The sequence below is a fragment of the Poecile atricapillus genome, chromosome 1, assembly GCF_030490865.1.
Source record: "Poecile atricapillus isolate bPoeAtr1 chromosome 1, bPoeAtr1.hap1, whole genome shotgun sequence".
Lineage (NCBI taxonomy): Eukaryota > Metazoa > Chordata > Aves > Passeriformes > Paridae > Poecile > Poecile atricapillus.
In genome coordinates, this window is record NC_081249.1 from 160,965,347 (window position 1) to 160,983,286 (window position 17,940).

The 17,940-nt window shown below is 38.6% G+C and overlaps 1 protein-coding gene across 2 annotated transcripts; it reads right to left on the bottom strand.

The window, feature by feature from the left end:
- Positions 1-675: 675 nt before the first annotated feature.
- DIO2 (iodothyronine deiodinase 2) lies at positions 676-16,485 on the bottom strand. Of its 2 annotated transcripts, none has more exons than XM_058856080.1 (2): positions 15,651-16,485; positions 676-4,684 (listed from the first exon to the last, which is right to left on the bottom strand). In XM_058856080.1, exons 1-2 carry the CDS (start codon positions 15,870-15,872, stop codon positions 4,067-4,069), a joined length of 840 nt encoding a protein of 279 aa, XP_058712063.1. In that variant the 5' UTR covers positions 15,873-16,485; the 3' UTR covers positions 676-4,066. The 2 variants fall into 2 exon arrangements, with proteins under 2 accessions (XP_058712063.1, XP_058712068.1); XM_058856085.1 differs by having other exon boundaries at positions 4,112-4,684.
- Positions 16,486-17,940: the final 1,455 nt, after the last annotated feature.

The following is a 17,940-nucleotide window of genomic DNA, read 5'->3' on the forward strand; positions in this document are numbered from 1 at the left end:
TTGAGAAGTGCTGTAGGTTTCCCCACCAAGATCACCTTCCTAAAAAATCACTGCATTTTGTTTTTCAAAGTGTTCAGACAGTTGTTTAACAACATATTTTGTAATACATTTTCTTCTTTTTAATAGATGCGGCATGTTTTCCTGCTGCCTTAAATTTATGTCATTGTCTACACAAGGAAAGAGCAAAATGCTATAGTTTCTCATCTGCACAAAATGTTTTACATTCCTTTTATACAGTGCTAAATACAGATGCTAAGCACAGAACAATGTAGAATGATAGCCCAGAACAGCTTTTTACGTTGCTCAAAATGAAAAATACTGGAATTTTCCCATACTAATGTTGAGACACAGTATTGGGGTCTCTATTATACACAGCAGCCTTCCAGAATGCTTTCAGGCACCGATTTTGTGAGCTGTTGCTCAACATGTATGTCACACTGGAGCACCTCAAGTAATATGGTATAGTGCCCTGACACAGTGAGAATGAGACAGAAGCAAATCCAGTCTCACAGCAGACTAGACAAGGCTAGCAAGGTAGTAAAATCTCTACCTGGACCCAAAACAACTGTTACAAAAATTTTGGGTATCTGACATATGGCCATTTTTATTATCAATTGAGGACAATGCATGGCATTTAATTTAAAACCTTTTCAATAAAATGTTTTAATTTTGTAAAAAAAATTTAAAAAATTAAAAAGAAAATAAAACACATTATGTTTCTGTCAGCCTCCTAGGAAATTCTTTTCCTTTTTTTTTTTTCCCTTTATGCCCATTTTACTTTGAAGAAAGCCCTGATTTCTGACCAGAAGTTTTCTGGGGAAACCCAAGGTTTTGCAAAATGTATTTCTGTCTTGATAATCAGTGAGGCTGGAATATCTTTAAATTTTAGGTAGGACAGTCATCCATGTTGCCAAGAAAGAAATGACGTTATTGGGTATTTTTATTTGTGGAATATCAATGTGTTTTTCCCCATTTACAGGAGCCACTTTTATAATTCCTGTGTACTATGTGATGAAGAAGCTTCCATGAATTACAAAACAAAATAATGAAAATTCAAAAGGAGAGAATGGACTTGAAAAATAATTGTAACTTTAGATATGTAAATGGGTATTAACAAACTGAATTACTAATTCCTACTCCTTCCTCTGAACTAAAGGTATGTTTCAACAGCTGTGTTAAACATTTGGCTAGCATTTCCCATATAAACTTCAATGGTATAATGAGGAAAAGAAGAAAAGACTTACTAGTTTAAGTTTTACAAAGGCTGTGGAGTTGCTATGGATTAAAAAAGTTTCAGATGAGTGAAGAATACGATATAATAAGGAAAAGATGTTGTGCTGGGTATATCAATACAGATTTTCACTTGGATTAATGTCTACGTGTTTACTCACCTGCGTAAAAGAACAGCGTTGCAAAAACAGAAGAGATTCAGAGACAAGGAAAGAGTATGAATCTGTAGAAGAATATGAGTTATTGTTTGTCTTAAACAAAAGATATGCAAATTTCTATATAGATTATATAATGACCAACATAGAGAAGAAAAATTGGGATCACTTATGTTCAGTGGTTTAGCATATAACAGCAAGATGAGAATGACATTGACAAGCAGCCTATTTAAATATTAAAGAAAAAAATGTTTTCATTTGGTTTTCTTTGAACTTAAATGGGATTTTTTTTTTATTTTAGTAATCCCCACCTCACAAAATATTTAAATCTCAAAACCCAGAATCAGGGATAATGAGACATCAACAATCAGTTTAGATGAGGCAAAAATAATATGGGCTGAAGCTAATAAAAATTCTGTAAGTTAAAAATTATTGCACCTTCCCCTGAAGCATCTGATACAGTCAGAGGTAGGACACTGGATTAAATAAACCATGTAGTTTGGCTATGTTACTGTTTCTATGATAATAACTTTTAAAAATTCAGTTATATATCCCAGTTAGTCATGAGGATCTGTAACAATCTTCCACACAGACCAATGCTTTACAGTAACATTAATGAATGGTAGGACAGGGTAATTATTATTTGTGGTCTTAGAGGCCATTTATATGTGCGTGCATATGTATACATGTACATAAAAATGTATTATATACATATGGATGCATATATAAATGCACACATACAGAGACACAGGCCTTCTGAGAAGCGAGGCTCACCAGGAGACCTGAGGAGCACTCTTTACACCCTTCTCCAATGCATATCACCAGCTGTGTAAGTGCAGTCTGTCTATGTTTAACACTGTGTGGAGGAAAATGTGAGAAGAATGGGAAGCATGAACCTGAGTACGGGAGAAATTACCCATGTTACTGTCATTATTTCAGATCTGTGCTTGAAAACACATTTCTGAATTCCTCCTACATTGGCTAAGTAGACTGACAGCCAAGCTAGAGGAAATACACAATATGAATGGACATTGTGAAAATTAAAACACTTACATATTTTCTATCCTTTCCTATGTCAGTATCAACACATCATATTCCTGACGATGGTCAGGATTAGAAATTAAAAGAACTAATTTGATTTTTGACACTTATTTTATCTGTTTCATGTTTCTGCCAAAGATGAGAGAAAACTTGCATAGTCCATCTCCATATGGGTTTTCATTTGTCAGCTCTAATAGGTTAGCTCATTGTAAATCTGCCTCTTCATCAGGCTTGATTAAATAATTTCAGTTTTAGAAATACCTAAACTTAATGCATACTCTAAGTTCACAGTGTCTCTTTCAACATTACAATTAATTCCTCATACTTCATTCATATGAAAATTCTGCCATCTTTTACACTTACATTAATTCAAATTGTTTGTCCCCCTTGCTTCTCTTCTGGGAAGGTTTTCAAGAACATGAGCGAAACAGACTATCAGCTCATCCAGTAGCAGAACTGCAGCTAGTCAATTCTGAGGCTGCAAATAACTTAACTTTCAGATTAACATAGCTATAAACTAGGTTCAGGTATCTAGGACAGTAAAAGTCAGCATGACTACATTTAACAAGGTAAATGACAGGATAGGTTTCCATTTCAATGAGGTAAAATTGTGCATAAGCTCCCCTGTCCCCCAAAATACACCTGGAAGGTCATTATCTCACATTAAAAAAAAAAAAAAGAGAGAGAGAAATAAGTTATTTTTTTTTAAAAAAAAGCTAAAAGTGAAATTACCATAAGGCTATTGCTAGACAAAAAGAGATGGAGGTGGGTAAAGAAACAGACAAGAACCAGAGAACATTGATAAATATGTGCTGTCAGCTCTCAGAACAAAGGGTTTGGTTGGCATCAGCTGAGTTTTGTCTCATGATGCATGCTCTAGATGGTTCTCAATGCTGTGTCACAATTAGTCCAGGTATTTCAAAGAGTAATGGGCTTATTTGATCACTTTTTGGTCCAACTCCATAGATTTTAACCCCTTTCTCAGCAGGCACAGGCCTGCACACTGAATACAAACATGTAAGGTAGCATTACGTAGTTAATATGCTGTGCAGAGGTGTCCACAGAGAGTACAAATACCAGCAGACAAAGGTTCATCTTGCTCTGAGCAGCCAGTCTGCCTGTGCCATGCATTGCATGTGGGTCCTGAAGTCTCTGAACAATAAATTTTCTACCAAGAGAGGAAACTCGCCACACTGCACTGCATTTGTATGCAAAGTAATCGCAAACCCCTGCTCCTCCCAGGTTCCTTGCATTGGTCACAGGGGCCAATGTAAAGAAGCATTTCTGATTAAATGTAAAGCACTGCCTTTCCATGGAATGCCTTCCTAGCAGAAATGCTTTCTCTGCCTCACCCTAGGACTGGGGCTTCTGGGAAACAGGTCTTATCTAACCACCCTACCTGCTTGCCAGCAGCATCTTTTTGGAGAAGCCTGTTCATCTCTTTTGTCCCATAGCAAGAGCAGGAGTGGAAATTTTTTTTTTTACTTGACAATGTTTCTGTGGAGCTAGATTTTTTAAATTTTCTTTTCCTAGTTAACATTCACTCAACATTGTTATCAAATGTGTTCTCCTGCAATCATCTGAAAGATTTTATTCAAACTAGCATATGTTTTTTCTTTTTTTTTCCCTTTTGCATCACCTTAAAGGGACACATCTGTTGATATAACTCCTGTGGAGAATGGATTTCATCTTTTGCTGAAGTTTTGTTCCAGCCAAAGCCGGACCTCTTGAAGGTTGTAGAAGAAGGGGCCTTTACCCCCCAGGTAGGCAATTTTTTGTCTCTGCACAATGCATACTCGCTCAAATGAAACCCCATAGGCCACATTGGCATTGTTGTCCATGCAGTCAGCCACCACTTGGCACTGAGGTGGCAAAGAAAAGTGCTCTAGGAGCTGGTGAGCAGCTGCACATCTCTCTTCCTGGCTTCTGTGTTTCTTAACTTCAAAAGAAGAGGGAGAGATTCCAGGTGCAGCCCAGCCATCTGATGGGTGAGCTTCATCGATGTAGACCAACAGAAAGTCAGCCACACCAGAGAACTCCTCCACCAGCTTGCTGAAGGCTGACAGCTGGCTTGTGAACGGTGGTCAGGTAGCCGAGCCAAAGTTGACGACCAGCGGCCGCTCCGAGTTGGCAAAGTCCAGAAGGTGGCATTTGGTTCCACACTTGCCACCAACATTCTTCCAGTTGCCACTGCTGCCATCACTGTCTTTGGCTATGTGGATTACACTGGAGTTTGGGGCTTCTCCTCCCAGTTTGACCTGATGGCAGAACAAATTAAAACATTGCAAGTTAGTGTGACTTGCTTGTACGGGATCCTTATGACTACTCTCTTCAGTCACCTGTTCAGAGTACACCTAACGAGTCACACGGCGACAGAGCAAATCATCCAAAGCAGCAGCTTCAAAATGGTCACCTTGTCCACCTGCACTCAGTTCTGGAAAATGTGGTATTTCTGACAAATATGCTGCTTCATTCATGTTAGAAAATTTGATAAGAGATCTGTCCTTTCCACTACACAGCTGGTCCTGTCCACCCTTATGTATTTGGAGACTTGTATTTGCTTTCAGACAGACTACCTCAAATTTCTTCTAACTTTCCTCTGTGACACATAGGGCTTTTTCCACTGACATTTTCCATGAGTTCTGTCTACTTGTTTCATATCATCCTTGAATCTCACTATTCAAAACTGCAACAGCTTTTTCACTAATTTTCAGTATAATCAGACAATTACTTTGTGTAATGAAGTAGCTTGCAGACTACACCTATTTATATATTCCAGTTATTTGCTTTTTATGAGACAACATGACTGTTTTAGAAAAACAGTAGCCAGTTGATTAAGGATTAGCTAGTAAGGTGTTATAAAGCCTAGGTCCCTTTTCAGCCAGCAAACTGCAGTTCAAGCCATTTTTCCAGTTCTCAAAAATCATTCTGCATTATATTACTGATCTTCATGACACACACAGTGCCTCTCAATTTTGAGAGATTTGCAGATTTGTATATTCTCTTCCATCCTGCAGTCCAAGAATGAAAACATTCAAGAGTACCAAACACAAGAGATCTCTGTAGATGCCCACTTAATATATACACTGCTTTGACAGCGAATCATCTAAGATTGTGCTCTCTAAAATTTCTTCTAACCCCTTTGCAGTAATTTCATCACTGACTGAGTGACACATTTCCTTCTACTGCAATGTTTCTGTACAAGATGATTGGGGGAAAAAAACAGCAGGAAAAGAGGAAATTTTATATCATGGCATAAGTAGGATGAGGTGAAAATTAAGTGTTCTCAGCTCCAGCTTCAGATCTAACTCAGACCCAAAAGGCAGTGGTGGAAAGGTCATTTTGCCTGACCATTTCTGCTTGCATGTCTATAGAAAAAAAAAAAAACAGGATAAAAGCAACTCACAGGAGGGAATGCCAGAATAAGGTGGAGCCTGCAGAGGGCTCCAAGATCCTTAGCTGATAACTGCTATAAAACCACAAAACATTATTGCGTAATTCAATTAATTTTTAATGAGCTCTGACACAGCAATTCCTATGTCTCCACATTTAACATCAACCTCTAGTACAGCAATGCAATTATCCTTTGGTATTTTCCTGACTCTTTCTATCTCTGTACCCTGACTATTTGATTATGTTCAGACTTGCTGCTTTGAAGGAAACACACAGGGCCAAATTCTGAAGTCTTTTACATTTCATGTATTTCTTTCTGAAGCTGCACTGCAATTAAAGTCTATAGAAGTTTACACTACATGAGACTGATTTAAACTAACTAAATAACTGATTTTTAGTGCACTCCAATTTTACACTGCATTATAGGGTATCATATGCAATGTAAGAGTGAGATGCAGTAAGAAGCTGAGTGAGCAGCTGAATACTGAACTCATGCAGTTGCTGCTGAACATAGGCAAGTAGATTGCTGATACTGGATCCTCCATTTCTCCCTCGGAAACCTGATATCTTGAACAAAACTGCAGTTATTCATGACTGCATTATTTCATCAGAATAACAATAGAAGCAAGAGTCTAATCAAAGAAAAGTTTGTAAGACACAGCCATTAATGCTTCCAGACTTCGCAGCTATATGAGAACGTCTCACAGCATGTTGGCATATGATTATGAGCATTATTTTGACCCTTTTCAATAGGGAAAATTGAAACACAACCGTGCCACTATTCTCACTCGGAGATCAGCAAGGAGAAGAACCACAGAAAGAAAGGTGGCCTGAGACATGCAAATCTCACCAGGCCAAGTATGTGGTGATCATGCCACTGGAAGCACAGGATACGCAGCTGCAGCACAGTCAAGAGAAACAATGATGCTCTGAGAAAGCAAAGCCCATTTTACCCCCATCCCTGTAAACCTGCATCTGCAGCGTTGTTATCTGCTAGAGCACTGGTAACAGTTCAAGAAATGCCTCAGCTTTGTCTTTGAAAGCAAGAGGCTTGAAACAGCTGAGTTTAGGACCTGATGTGTGAGTGTGCTGTCCACCGAACTGAAAGAAAGAAAATAACTACATCCCAGTATTTGAGAAGAAATTATCTGTCTGGAGAGGCTGGCTCACAGTCTCAGGCCCTTGCATTTAAGAAGTAGAGTGGAGCATCTTACAGCATTTAAGGCCACCTACATCCTAGCAGGTAGTCTTCTGTTCAGCTGTTGATCATTTCTCTCTGCCATTCTGTGAGGTAAGATAGGTAAAGCAGGAGTAAGGTAAAGGGCTGCACCTGAACAAAGAAATGCACAGGTGAAGATCATGTGGCATCCATACAATCACCCTGAGAGTTGCACTCAATCCAGAAGCCAACTAAACAATTCTGCAATTTGTGATAATTGGTGACTACCAAAAAAAGGGTCATCTCAAGAAACACAACACATGCATATCTACACAAACACTAGATCCCTTTTTACCTAGAAATCTTAACTGTTCCTGAAGACCATACATGCTTTTTCAGAGCTAGCTTGCTCTAAATGTGCCTTTTGGGCAAAGCCTGGCATGTATTTGTGCTTCACCCAACCCCCTAGATGAATAATGGACCTCACTATTTAAGAGTGTGTACTCATGCAGTCAAAGAAAATAAGTAATGACATGTAATTTATCTCACAAATCAAAATTAAACAATATACTTTGAATTTCTTATATTTGCTCTCACTCTTCAGAGGAGAAGAAAAATAAAGGTAAAAAGAAGTACCTATAAATCAGGAATGAACAGAGCTGCTTAGGACCAAAAATAATATCTGAGCAGCTCTTTCTACTTACTCCTCAGGTTTTTTTTTAATAAAACTATCGTGACTGAAAATATCTGGCCACCACTCTTGAACTGAGAAACCACAGTTTTCTTCTTGATCATTTTAAGCAGAAAAAGAGGCTATATATCATAAGCTCCTCATTACCAATTCCTCACTCAGGTCTACCAAACCTTTAATTTCCTAGGCCAGTTTGCAAACCCTGAAGAAACAGACTAACAAAACAACTTCCAACAGACACCAACATGGGAATGCCCTTCAAGTCCTATTTAACATTGATACCAAAGATGACAACATATTTTCTGTTCTTCAACAATGAAAGTTATTCTGTCTCTCATACTCCTTATGGACTATAAAAATAGATGGAGTTAGGAAACAAAGTACAACAAAGCCTTTATCCATCTGTACAGCTATACATCACCTTACAGCAGCTTCTCTTCATTTCCCACAGCCATGAAGAAAGTCTCATGGCCGCAGGTTACCTATCATTTTAATTTTTGTTTCTAGGAGTGCTTGTGTTGGGTTTTTTCCCCTTAATGAGACATCCTTGCCAAGCAGGCATTCACGAGGCATTTTCTGCTCTTGTAGAGAAGTAATTAGGTCGGTGCCTTGTTCCATGCCAGTGTCAGGCACTCCAAAAAGCAGCCCTGCCCAGTCGTTAATGCTTAAACATAAGCAGCAGCGGCAGATCCACTAATTGGTCTTGATGAAGCACTGACGTTCCCAAGGGACTGTTTATTTCACCAGACTCTGAACCGACTGACACAGGATGACAGTATCATCCTTGCTGATCATCAAGGCATTGTAGGCCTTGGCCATCGTCTTTGTTGTTATTTATTGAAAGAAAAAATAGCTCTTGGAAAAGAAAATCAACACAATGAGAAAACAAACAAAAACACTCATGTATTCAGCCAAACTGCTTTTGAAATCTTACACAAAGGCAGGCAAAATATAAATTCTGAGAAACAAACCAGCAGAATTCCCCTCACACGCAATCCAGCATTTCCATAATCACGTACTTTTGTGCGTGAATATTTGGCCATTCAGTGCCAGCCTTCTGAACGAGGTAGAAACTGAGCAGCCTGCAGGCATCCCCTCCCACACTGCCTGCATGGGACACGCAAGGTAGGCCAACCAAATCTCCCAGCCAGCCCAGCCATCAGCAGGGGCAAGCAGCAACACCAAAGCAGTGACTCGCATCATTTGTGAGAATTTCGTGTTTGCCTGACATCCTGTTCTCAGTCTGCATGCAGAGTGAAAAGGGAACAAGACTGCTGATGCCTTAGCACACAGCCTGCAAAATGAAGGAGACTTGGGAGCAGGAGAGAAAGCCCTATTCATAAACTGCAGGCTAGAAATAGCACATACTGCTAAGTTTGTAGTACATTTTCCATAAGGACTAGGTAATGCCTCATGGACAAAACATTGTCTCTTCATTTACCTCCTCTTTTTTCCCATTTTGCTTTTATCAAATTCAGCATAGCCTTCCTGGGATCCTGTGCACTGGAATGAAGCTTTAATTCCCTGCATCAGGGATTTCCATACAGTTTGGCAGACTCATCAGGTTGTGTCAATCCCCTAAAAAAAACAGGTGCTGCCAGACAATTAACAGTTTATGATATTAGTCATTTGAATATGGATATGTTGTGTTTAAGACCGGAGGGCAGTGATTGATAATGAAATGAATCCCAACAGCCTTTAGCAGTTTTTTTTAATTTTCTGCTTTGATTTGAACCCATTCAGCTTCATCCAAATCATAACTTTACTCTGGTTGTCAAATTCTACAAACTATTATTTTTGTTTTCTTTTTTTCATGACCCAGAGTTGTGCAGTTGACAAAAATCACAGCAGACCGTCGTTTGGAGTAGACGAAAGGTGCAGGACTACTTCGTTTGTCTTGGGAAGGTGGCAACTTAAATTACTTGAATTGGAGAGTAGAGACTAGAATTGGCTCATGCTTTCCCAGAGTCTTTTATTTAGGATCAGGTATGTGGAGCTGACGAAGGCAAATGAGAGACAAACAAACCGGGCACAGTCCAGATAAAAATAACTAGTCAAATGCTGCTCTCTCCGTTTAAAAGCCACCAGTCCCACAAATGAGTATACATGGAACAAGGAAAGCATAAAGGAGCCTTTTGCTTTGCACTTTCTCAGTTAATTTTAGTTCCTGTGAGTGGGGAGCCAAGAGCAAGCTTCTTAAGGGCTTTATGTTGCACTCAAAATGGGAGCATGGCCTACTACACAGTGGCCACTGGAATCTACCTACGCATAACAGAGGCCTTCACCAGATTTTGTTACTCAGCACGTGAAGAGAATTTGATATTAATTTGGATGATGGTTTTTTACTTTTTTTTTTTTTTAACTCAGATTTATGAGTATGAAATCACAGTGGTGGTTTTGACAGAGAGGGACAACCAGCACTCAAGAACCATGTACCATCTTCTTCCTGAATACTGCCCATTAGCTAATTTTGTCTATCACAGCAAATGGGAGTTTTCACAAGGCTTTGACAGCAAAGCAAGCACCCCTTGCAGTCTTTTAACCCATAAGGGTAAAAATGGAACAGTGCAAAAAGGTGTGGAAGAAGTGAGTTTAGATCTATAAAATGAAATTTTTTATGAGAGCCCATGTGGGATGAAAGTCCTTATATTCCTTTTCCTACTGTCCTAGTTTAGGGCAAATTAGGGAGGAAAACTCCAAATCTATGTCTGTTTTGCATGTTTGGACTCTCAAGTTCCACGGGACCAACTGTCTGCTTCTCTTGTTGGGACAGTGCCTCGTACAAGGGGTCCCTGGCCTAGGCTGATACTCAGACACAACTACAACAAACATGATTATATATTAATAATAATGAGAAAGTTTTAATATTAATCACAATGACAAGACCAAATCTTGTTGAATTTACATTCCCAGCTTTGCAGGAGAAGTTTTAATTCTGGTTTGGTTCAGTTTTGTTTTTCTCACTTCTTTCAAGCTTGTTCTCATTTGCAAATGTCAATGAAAACTATTCTGCTAAAGTTGAACTTTGTAAAACCAATAAAGTATTTTTAATACCACACAATGTGTAGTTATAAAACCTGAAATTATACAACAGATTTTCTTTCACAAATTCCCTTTATCACTGTCAAATGCAGAGACACTTCCTTACCTTGCCAGACAAAATAAATACAAACAGTAAGTATGAATGTTGTGTCCTTGTTTCAACCTTTAAAACATTTCCCCAGAAAGCAAAGAGTTACTGGACAGCCAAAGAGCAGGTAGAGGAACATGCTTTTATATTACTTTCACATATATCTTAGTGATAATGTTGTGCAGCATGCCTTTAATATGTGAGGTTTGGGACTGTTTTGCTTTGCATGCTGATTTATTTTAGATGATGTACCTACCAGGCAGGAAAAAGCAGCCAAAGGTAATTTAACTGCCTGCCTGAAAACCCAGGCAGATCTCACTGGGTGTTTACTGAACCACTCTACTTGCTGCTACATCCAGAGCTGGGCCTACGCCATGAACCTGGGATCCTGTGCCAGCCATTCCCCTGTGTTGGGACCGTCATGCCAGAGCTTGCTGCTGGCCCATTCTAAAGACAGTAAAAAGCTGTACAAGTACACACACACCCACCACCATCCATCACTTGAGATCCCAGCACCCCTCTGAGGCCCGTGACGCACAGTTACACACGTCTCTGGGTATGTGCACATGTGCACGTCGCCCCCATAGGAACATCACAGCGCTCCTAAATACTGGGCTGCTGCAGGAAGAGGCCATTAAGGTCTTCCCTGTAACTACCCTACTCTGAGGTGGAGAAGAGGGACGATTTCCTCAAGGATAACATTAAAGCTTTCTGCTGGAGACTATGGATGATAGCTCTGCCTTGCTGAAATGCAGAACTCATATCTGGCACTGGAAAAGCTCCCACCACGAGGCCTCACCACTGGGCATCTCTAAGGGGTACAACCATTATTTAACCTGGTTTAAAAGCATTTTGAGATAACAATTTCTCACTTTTGGTATCTTAGAATACATATTCATCCCACTACTAAATAAAGCATAGAACTTAACTGGTAAAAAAGAGCTTTTCATTTTTTTTCCCCCAAAACTTCTCCAGCTTTTTTTCTCTGGATTTTTGCAGATGTGCTATACATTCGGTATACATCCTTTAAGCTAAAAAAGCCACCTCACTGGCATTTGTAGAGATGGCCTATGTAAATCATGATTATACCAACACCCTCCCAAAAAGTTGTGTTTTTTCTCTCTCATCAATAGCTGTGACTGCACTCATATCTGTATGTATGTGTACATACACACATATATATGTGTATACGTATGTGGAGAAATGAGAGGGACTGACTCTTGGAAATGTATGCTTATATACGTGCACTTTTGCCTTTTTCTGCATATATGTATGTACATATGTAGAGACAAATAGGTATATATAGATCTTTACACATATGAAACTGTAAATACCTACACACACATACATATATAAAAATAATATTTAAAACATTTGCACTCTTTCAACTACAGAAAGTTAATCTAACTTGACTACTAGCTCTATTTATCTCTGTTATGATGATTAGCTTGATCCTATAGACTCCCTTGTAGTGTAAGACACACTTGCCTCTTGGAAAATAATAGGAGGATGGTCTATAAATCACCAAGCTGGTGCAGTGTAGACAATATCAACACTGAGTCTGATAGATATTGAACTCAGAGCTAAGGAAGTAAAAAGAAATATATTATTAATTAGTAAAATTTACATTAAAAATAAACAAAAAAGCAATTATTTTGATTCTAGAAGGATTTTAAAATGTGGAGAAAACCAGTCATATAGAATGTTCCAATAAAAAAGAATATTGAATATACTCTACATACAATGCAACAGACTTTGTATTGTTTCCTCACTGATGGTGTTAATATCTTCAACTGTTGCTAAGTAATCTTGCCTATGAAATAATTGCCCTCACCAAAAAATCATGTGGAGTAATACTTAACAACAACAAAAAGCAGAAAAATAGTTGAAATTTGGATGAGCTATTAATAAGGTTTTCTAGACAATGAGAAAGTATATCAGAATAGCTTGTTTGAAATGTACTCTAACCATCACAAGACCTTACCTTGTATACACTAGCCTTGAAAAAAAAAAATTCAGTTCTGGGACAATACATGCTTTTGAGGCAAAGGTCCTTCTTGTAATAAATTTATCTTAATTCAGAATGTAGTATCTTCCCACAGTGTTTTCCAGTAATTTTTTATTTGAATAGAAATTTCACATAAAATAAAAGCAATTTCGTGAAAAGTACTATGAAATGTATTCAGGAAGAATTCTGTGTGAATGACACAAAACACAGCAAAACCAAGCACAGTTACTTCTTTGATCCAGTCTTCTGCTAATTAGCAGTCTGGCTCTGGTTATCTCAGACATCTGCAATTCTGTTATTCTACATGAAAAATGATTATTCTTTTTATAAATACCACTCAGTGGAATGAGTTTAAGTACCTTTTAAAGTAATTTTCTAATACCTGGATTCAGCTGGTAAATTGGAGCAATAAGCAATCATGGTTATGTTATCAGCTACATTTTGCCATGGTGCATAATGTCCTGATTCCATAACATTTTAATTTCTCATCTATTGTATCTGAGTAGGCTATCACAACAGGGTAGTTCTATTCAGGATCTAGAAGAGGGTGATTTAAGGAAAAATTTGCTTTGTAGGACATTCTTTGATATATTTCACTATTTCTTGTGCTTCTTAAATATGTTAAAAAGCAGAGTATGTTTCAATCTTTTTCAAATCTACTAGTGCAACTTTTGAGATGAAACTTTTTTCCAATTTTTTTCCTTACAGAAGCAGCAAAAGATTCTCATCTATTGTGGAGATGATGAGTCTTCTTCCAATACTGCTCCTCAGTTCCTTTTGTCCCCTTTATAATATAACTTGATTTCTTTACTTAACTATCTTTCCATGACAATCAAGAGTTTCCAATAATCTTCTGTCCTTATGGTCCATAATTCTATTAAGTAAAACAGTCTTTCCATGAATTGTTGATCAATTCATTCTGTCTTAAGGATAGCCACCATGAAGGGACTTTTTCCTCTTTTCGGAGCAAGGTGATAAAATTTGGTTGTGTTGATATGCATTTTTCTGCTGAGTTCATTGAGGCACAGAGTTCATTCTAGGAACCTTATGGCCTGATTGACCTGAACAACCCAGGTGATTTGATCATGATAAGGGAGAGAATAAAATTACCAAAGTTCAAGGTATGAGTTTCATTGCCAACACCAAAAATAGCACAGTCACCATTCCTGTCACTTTCACATCAAGGATACTGAAAGAAAGGCAAAGCATGACTTTGGAGACTATAGAAAGACATACAATACCTTAATTTTAAATAATTGTGCATAATTTAAGCAAAAAGAAATTGAAAATAGCTCATGGATATAAGGTTTCTTACAGCTTCCCAACTTCTCCAGACCCCAGGCCACATATAAGTTGCAAATATGGGAACTCAAAACTTGACTGTTGCAGAGTTGTGCTACCAACTTCCACTGGAGCCTTGACCAAGTGTTAACTGTCCTGCCTTGCCTTGTCTGTAAAATGGGAACAATTGTGTTCAGTGACCCATTTAACAAGGCCACTGTAAAATGTACTTATTCAATGTCTATGAAGAGAATAAAAACAAAGACTAGTGGGCTTCATTCAGCATTATTTTGTTTGGGTAGCCAGCTGGATGATTCCTGGAGTGGCAGTAAGAGGTTGACCCATTTGGCAAAAGCTAAAGTTATTTATATTTGTCTTACACTGAAAATTAATGTCCCCATGGCTCGAGTTTCAGGCTAAGCAGATGGTATTCCATATCACAAAGCCAGCAAACACCAACATCACAAGCTCTCCGCATTTTTAGATAAGAGCAAATACAAAGGGTATTGCAGAGGTGTGAAAATGAATTGAGGGAAAGGCAATACAAAAATAAATGTATTCTCATTTGAAAATAAATGTATTTTCAGAAGAGTACCATTTGGACAGGACCCCTATGACATCACATGGAGTATGTTAAGTTAGATGGTCTAAATAAGACAACAAATTAACAGACTAAGCACTGTTTTGAAAGCCACAGAGCTCTGAATCCAGTTCTACTTACTAACTGGGTGGTCTGTTCAAGAAATTTCATGGGTTTGGGTCCACCTTTTCGATTTATAAAAGGGAATTCTAGCTACCTTATGAGACCTGGGCAGTACCACCGAGTAATGTTTGTAAGAAATCTCAAAAGGAAAAGAAAAGTACATGTTGCATAACTGTTACTGGCTTTAATAACTTAAATCACCAGGCAGCTGTCCAACAGGTAGTCAAGTTCATTTTTAATCTCTGAATGTCCCTCTGTCACTGCTTTCATGAAGGAAAAATGTCACTTTTTCAATTTGAGTACAGTTTTACTATTACTTGGATACTTCCTCCAATATTAAAGTTAACCTATGAGTAATAAAAAATGCCAGTGTAATGACAATGGTTCATTTCTATATTTTACTCAAGGTAAAACTACTCTCATTACATAGCTAATATCTATCTATGTAAAGCTCTATCTGAAGATGCAGCCTTTTTATAATAATTGAGGAGCTCACATGGAAATAATGAACTACAGCTGTGCAAACATCTAGAGAATTTTACAATTACTCTTAAACGAAGATCTTGAAATGCTTTAAAAATATGAAGATTATTATTCATGCTGTTGGGGAAACTGAGGCACACCTAAACTAAGTGCCACTGCCAAGGCTGCGCTGAGAGCTGGCGCAGGGAGTCAGCAGCTCCAGCATTCCATGAATCCTTAACCCCGACTTTCAGCTTATACCTCTCCCATCAAACTTAACATGAGAGGGGTGATGGCTTGCACCGCACCGTCATTCCCTTCCCTTCTCCGCTGGCAAGCGGGATGCTCATCCCGGCTCCGGCAGCCCAGCCCGGCGGTCCCCATCCCCCGGACCCACCTGCTTGTAGGCGTCCAGGAGGAAGCTGTTCCAAACGCAGCGCAGCCCCTCCGAGGTCAGCATCCTCCGCCACTCACCGCGCCCAGACTTAGAGCGGCTCAGAAACAGAACCATGTGCTTCAGGAGAATCACAGAGTCATAGAGCGCGAGAAAGAGGCAATTGGAGAAAAAGACCGGCAAGATCTGAAGCGTGATCAACAAATCCACACTTAGCAGACCCATCTTCCTTGCTGCTTCTCTTCAGCCGGATACCTTCAACTCTCTTTATTGCTCTGTACCCTCATTTAAAAGAGTAAAGCAAAAGGCATTTCAAAAGCCTCATTACCCCTTTCACGGCTGCTCTATTTAAAATAAACAGAGATAGTTAAGTATGAGCAGGCTGGTTAAAACCATAACTGCACGATACTCATTCAACTGCAAGCTGCTTATTTTTCAGAAATTTAGATGTTAACAAAAATTCTTCTCTTAACCAGGAGACCCGATTTTGCTGAAGAGAGAGGCAGCTGTGTTTCCAGTTCCCTGCAGTTACAAAATTTAAGCTGAGACTGTTAATTGTTAACTTTCCTGCACTATCCCATTGTTTCTCGGATATTTAAGCACTGAACAGTCCTCTCATTTCTGTGTCAGTAAAGCTAGCTACTAGGTGCAACAATACTTAAAAAAAAAAAAAAAAAAAAAGGTTTATGTACATAAACTTTCTGTTCCTTCCTCCCTGCTTCCCTCCCTCTCTTTCCCTCTCTGCCTCCCCCGTCCCCCCCTCCTACTCTGCGTCTCTGTATTCCTGCCTTCCTCCTCTCGCACTCTCTCTTTGCTATCTGCCTATGGTGCAAAGTGCTCTCCCCTCTGGAGTCCTAGCTTGCTTCCCTGAAGCCTTTTATACATTCCCTAGCTAATTGCTGCAATAGAGAAATGAAACCCTAATCTTAGTAAAGATCTTGACGTCAATGTAAAAGAGGGCTTTACTTTGGCCAGGACTGCAGTGAATAGAAAAAATGAAATTCTCAAAACTTTTTTTTTTTTTCCCCTTAAGAGAGAGGAGAAAAAAAGAGAGACAGAGAGCAAGGGTGGAACTTTGCTTTGCTTTGAAAAGGAGAAAGAAAAAACCCAATATGTTTCTGAATGTTCTTACAACATACTTCCAAATTTTGGAAGAAGTATTTTCATGTGACATGAAAGGTGACACAGCAATATAGACTTCTGTTATTGATAGTTTTTTTTTCTCACGGTTGTTTTTTTTCTTTGTCTTTTTTATTTTTTTTACAGGAAGGTGTGTGAGTTGATGCATCCCAAGACAGGGTACATTTCTGTAACCTTTTTCTTCCACCTGCCTGAAGTACAGGTATAGTGTTTAAATACCTTTTGTTGTTTTCTTGAGAACATAAGTGAACATCTATAACTGACTTCACCTACTGATGTGTAAGAGAAGGAGATAAGAGAGAAAGTAAGTTTTTTATGGATTTGGGTTTTTGAAGCTAACGTTCCCTGCTTAAAAAAATATGTGCTTCAGCCTTAAATGCTGTTAAATCAACTGAGCTTCAAGGACTTTAATATTCCCCTACAATAGCTATTTATTCCACTAGTTTAATTATTTTTTATTTCACTAGTCTACTAAGGTTAACTAACGTTTGGTTAAAAGCTTGTAAAGAAAAAACAGAAAGAATCCTCTGGCAGAGCCACTAGTACTTTAACAACTACAAGTATCCCCTTCAACCCCATGCTGAAGGTTTCTTGTTCATTTGCACATCTCGTTGTTTCACCTTTTTAGTCCAATACTTAGTCCTCTTCTCACATGATTTTTTGGGGGCTTACAGTAGACAAGTTTGTTTAGGGTTTTTTTAGCATGGTTCTAAATCCCTTAGGTAAATATTTAATGTATTTCCTATTGCAGACATCCATAATTTTGGGTTTTAGTGGATGTCTTCACTATGTGCTTACATAGCCTCTCCTCACCAGATACATTTCATTCCCAGAGATGCCAGCATGATATCTAGCCTCTGTCCACTCACATCCTTGATGAGGAGTACAAGCTCACTTCATTAATATATCTTAGTCTTCATCAGTCATCTCTATCCTTTCACTGCTAGCAAATGCTGAAGGTAAACACCATCAATCTTCCCTACTCTGGGGTCTTTAACTTTCAGACTTTGTAATATCACTTGGCCTGTCATACTAGGATCTACACCTCTAGGAAAAGCCACCCCATGTCTTGTTCTCACCAGTGAAAAGTTTGTTTAGGTAGCTTAATTTCAGGCATTCGCAAAAGGTATCACCCAGACAGGATATCTTCCAG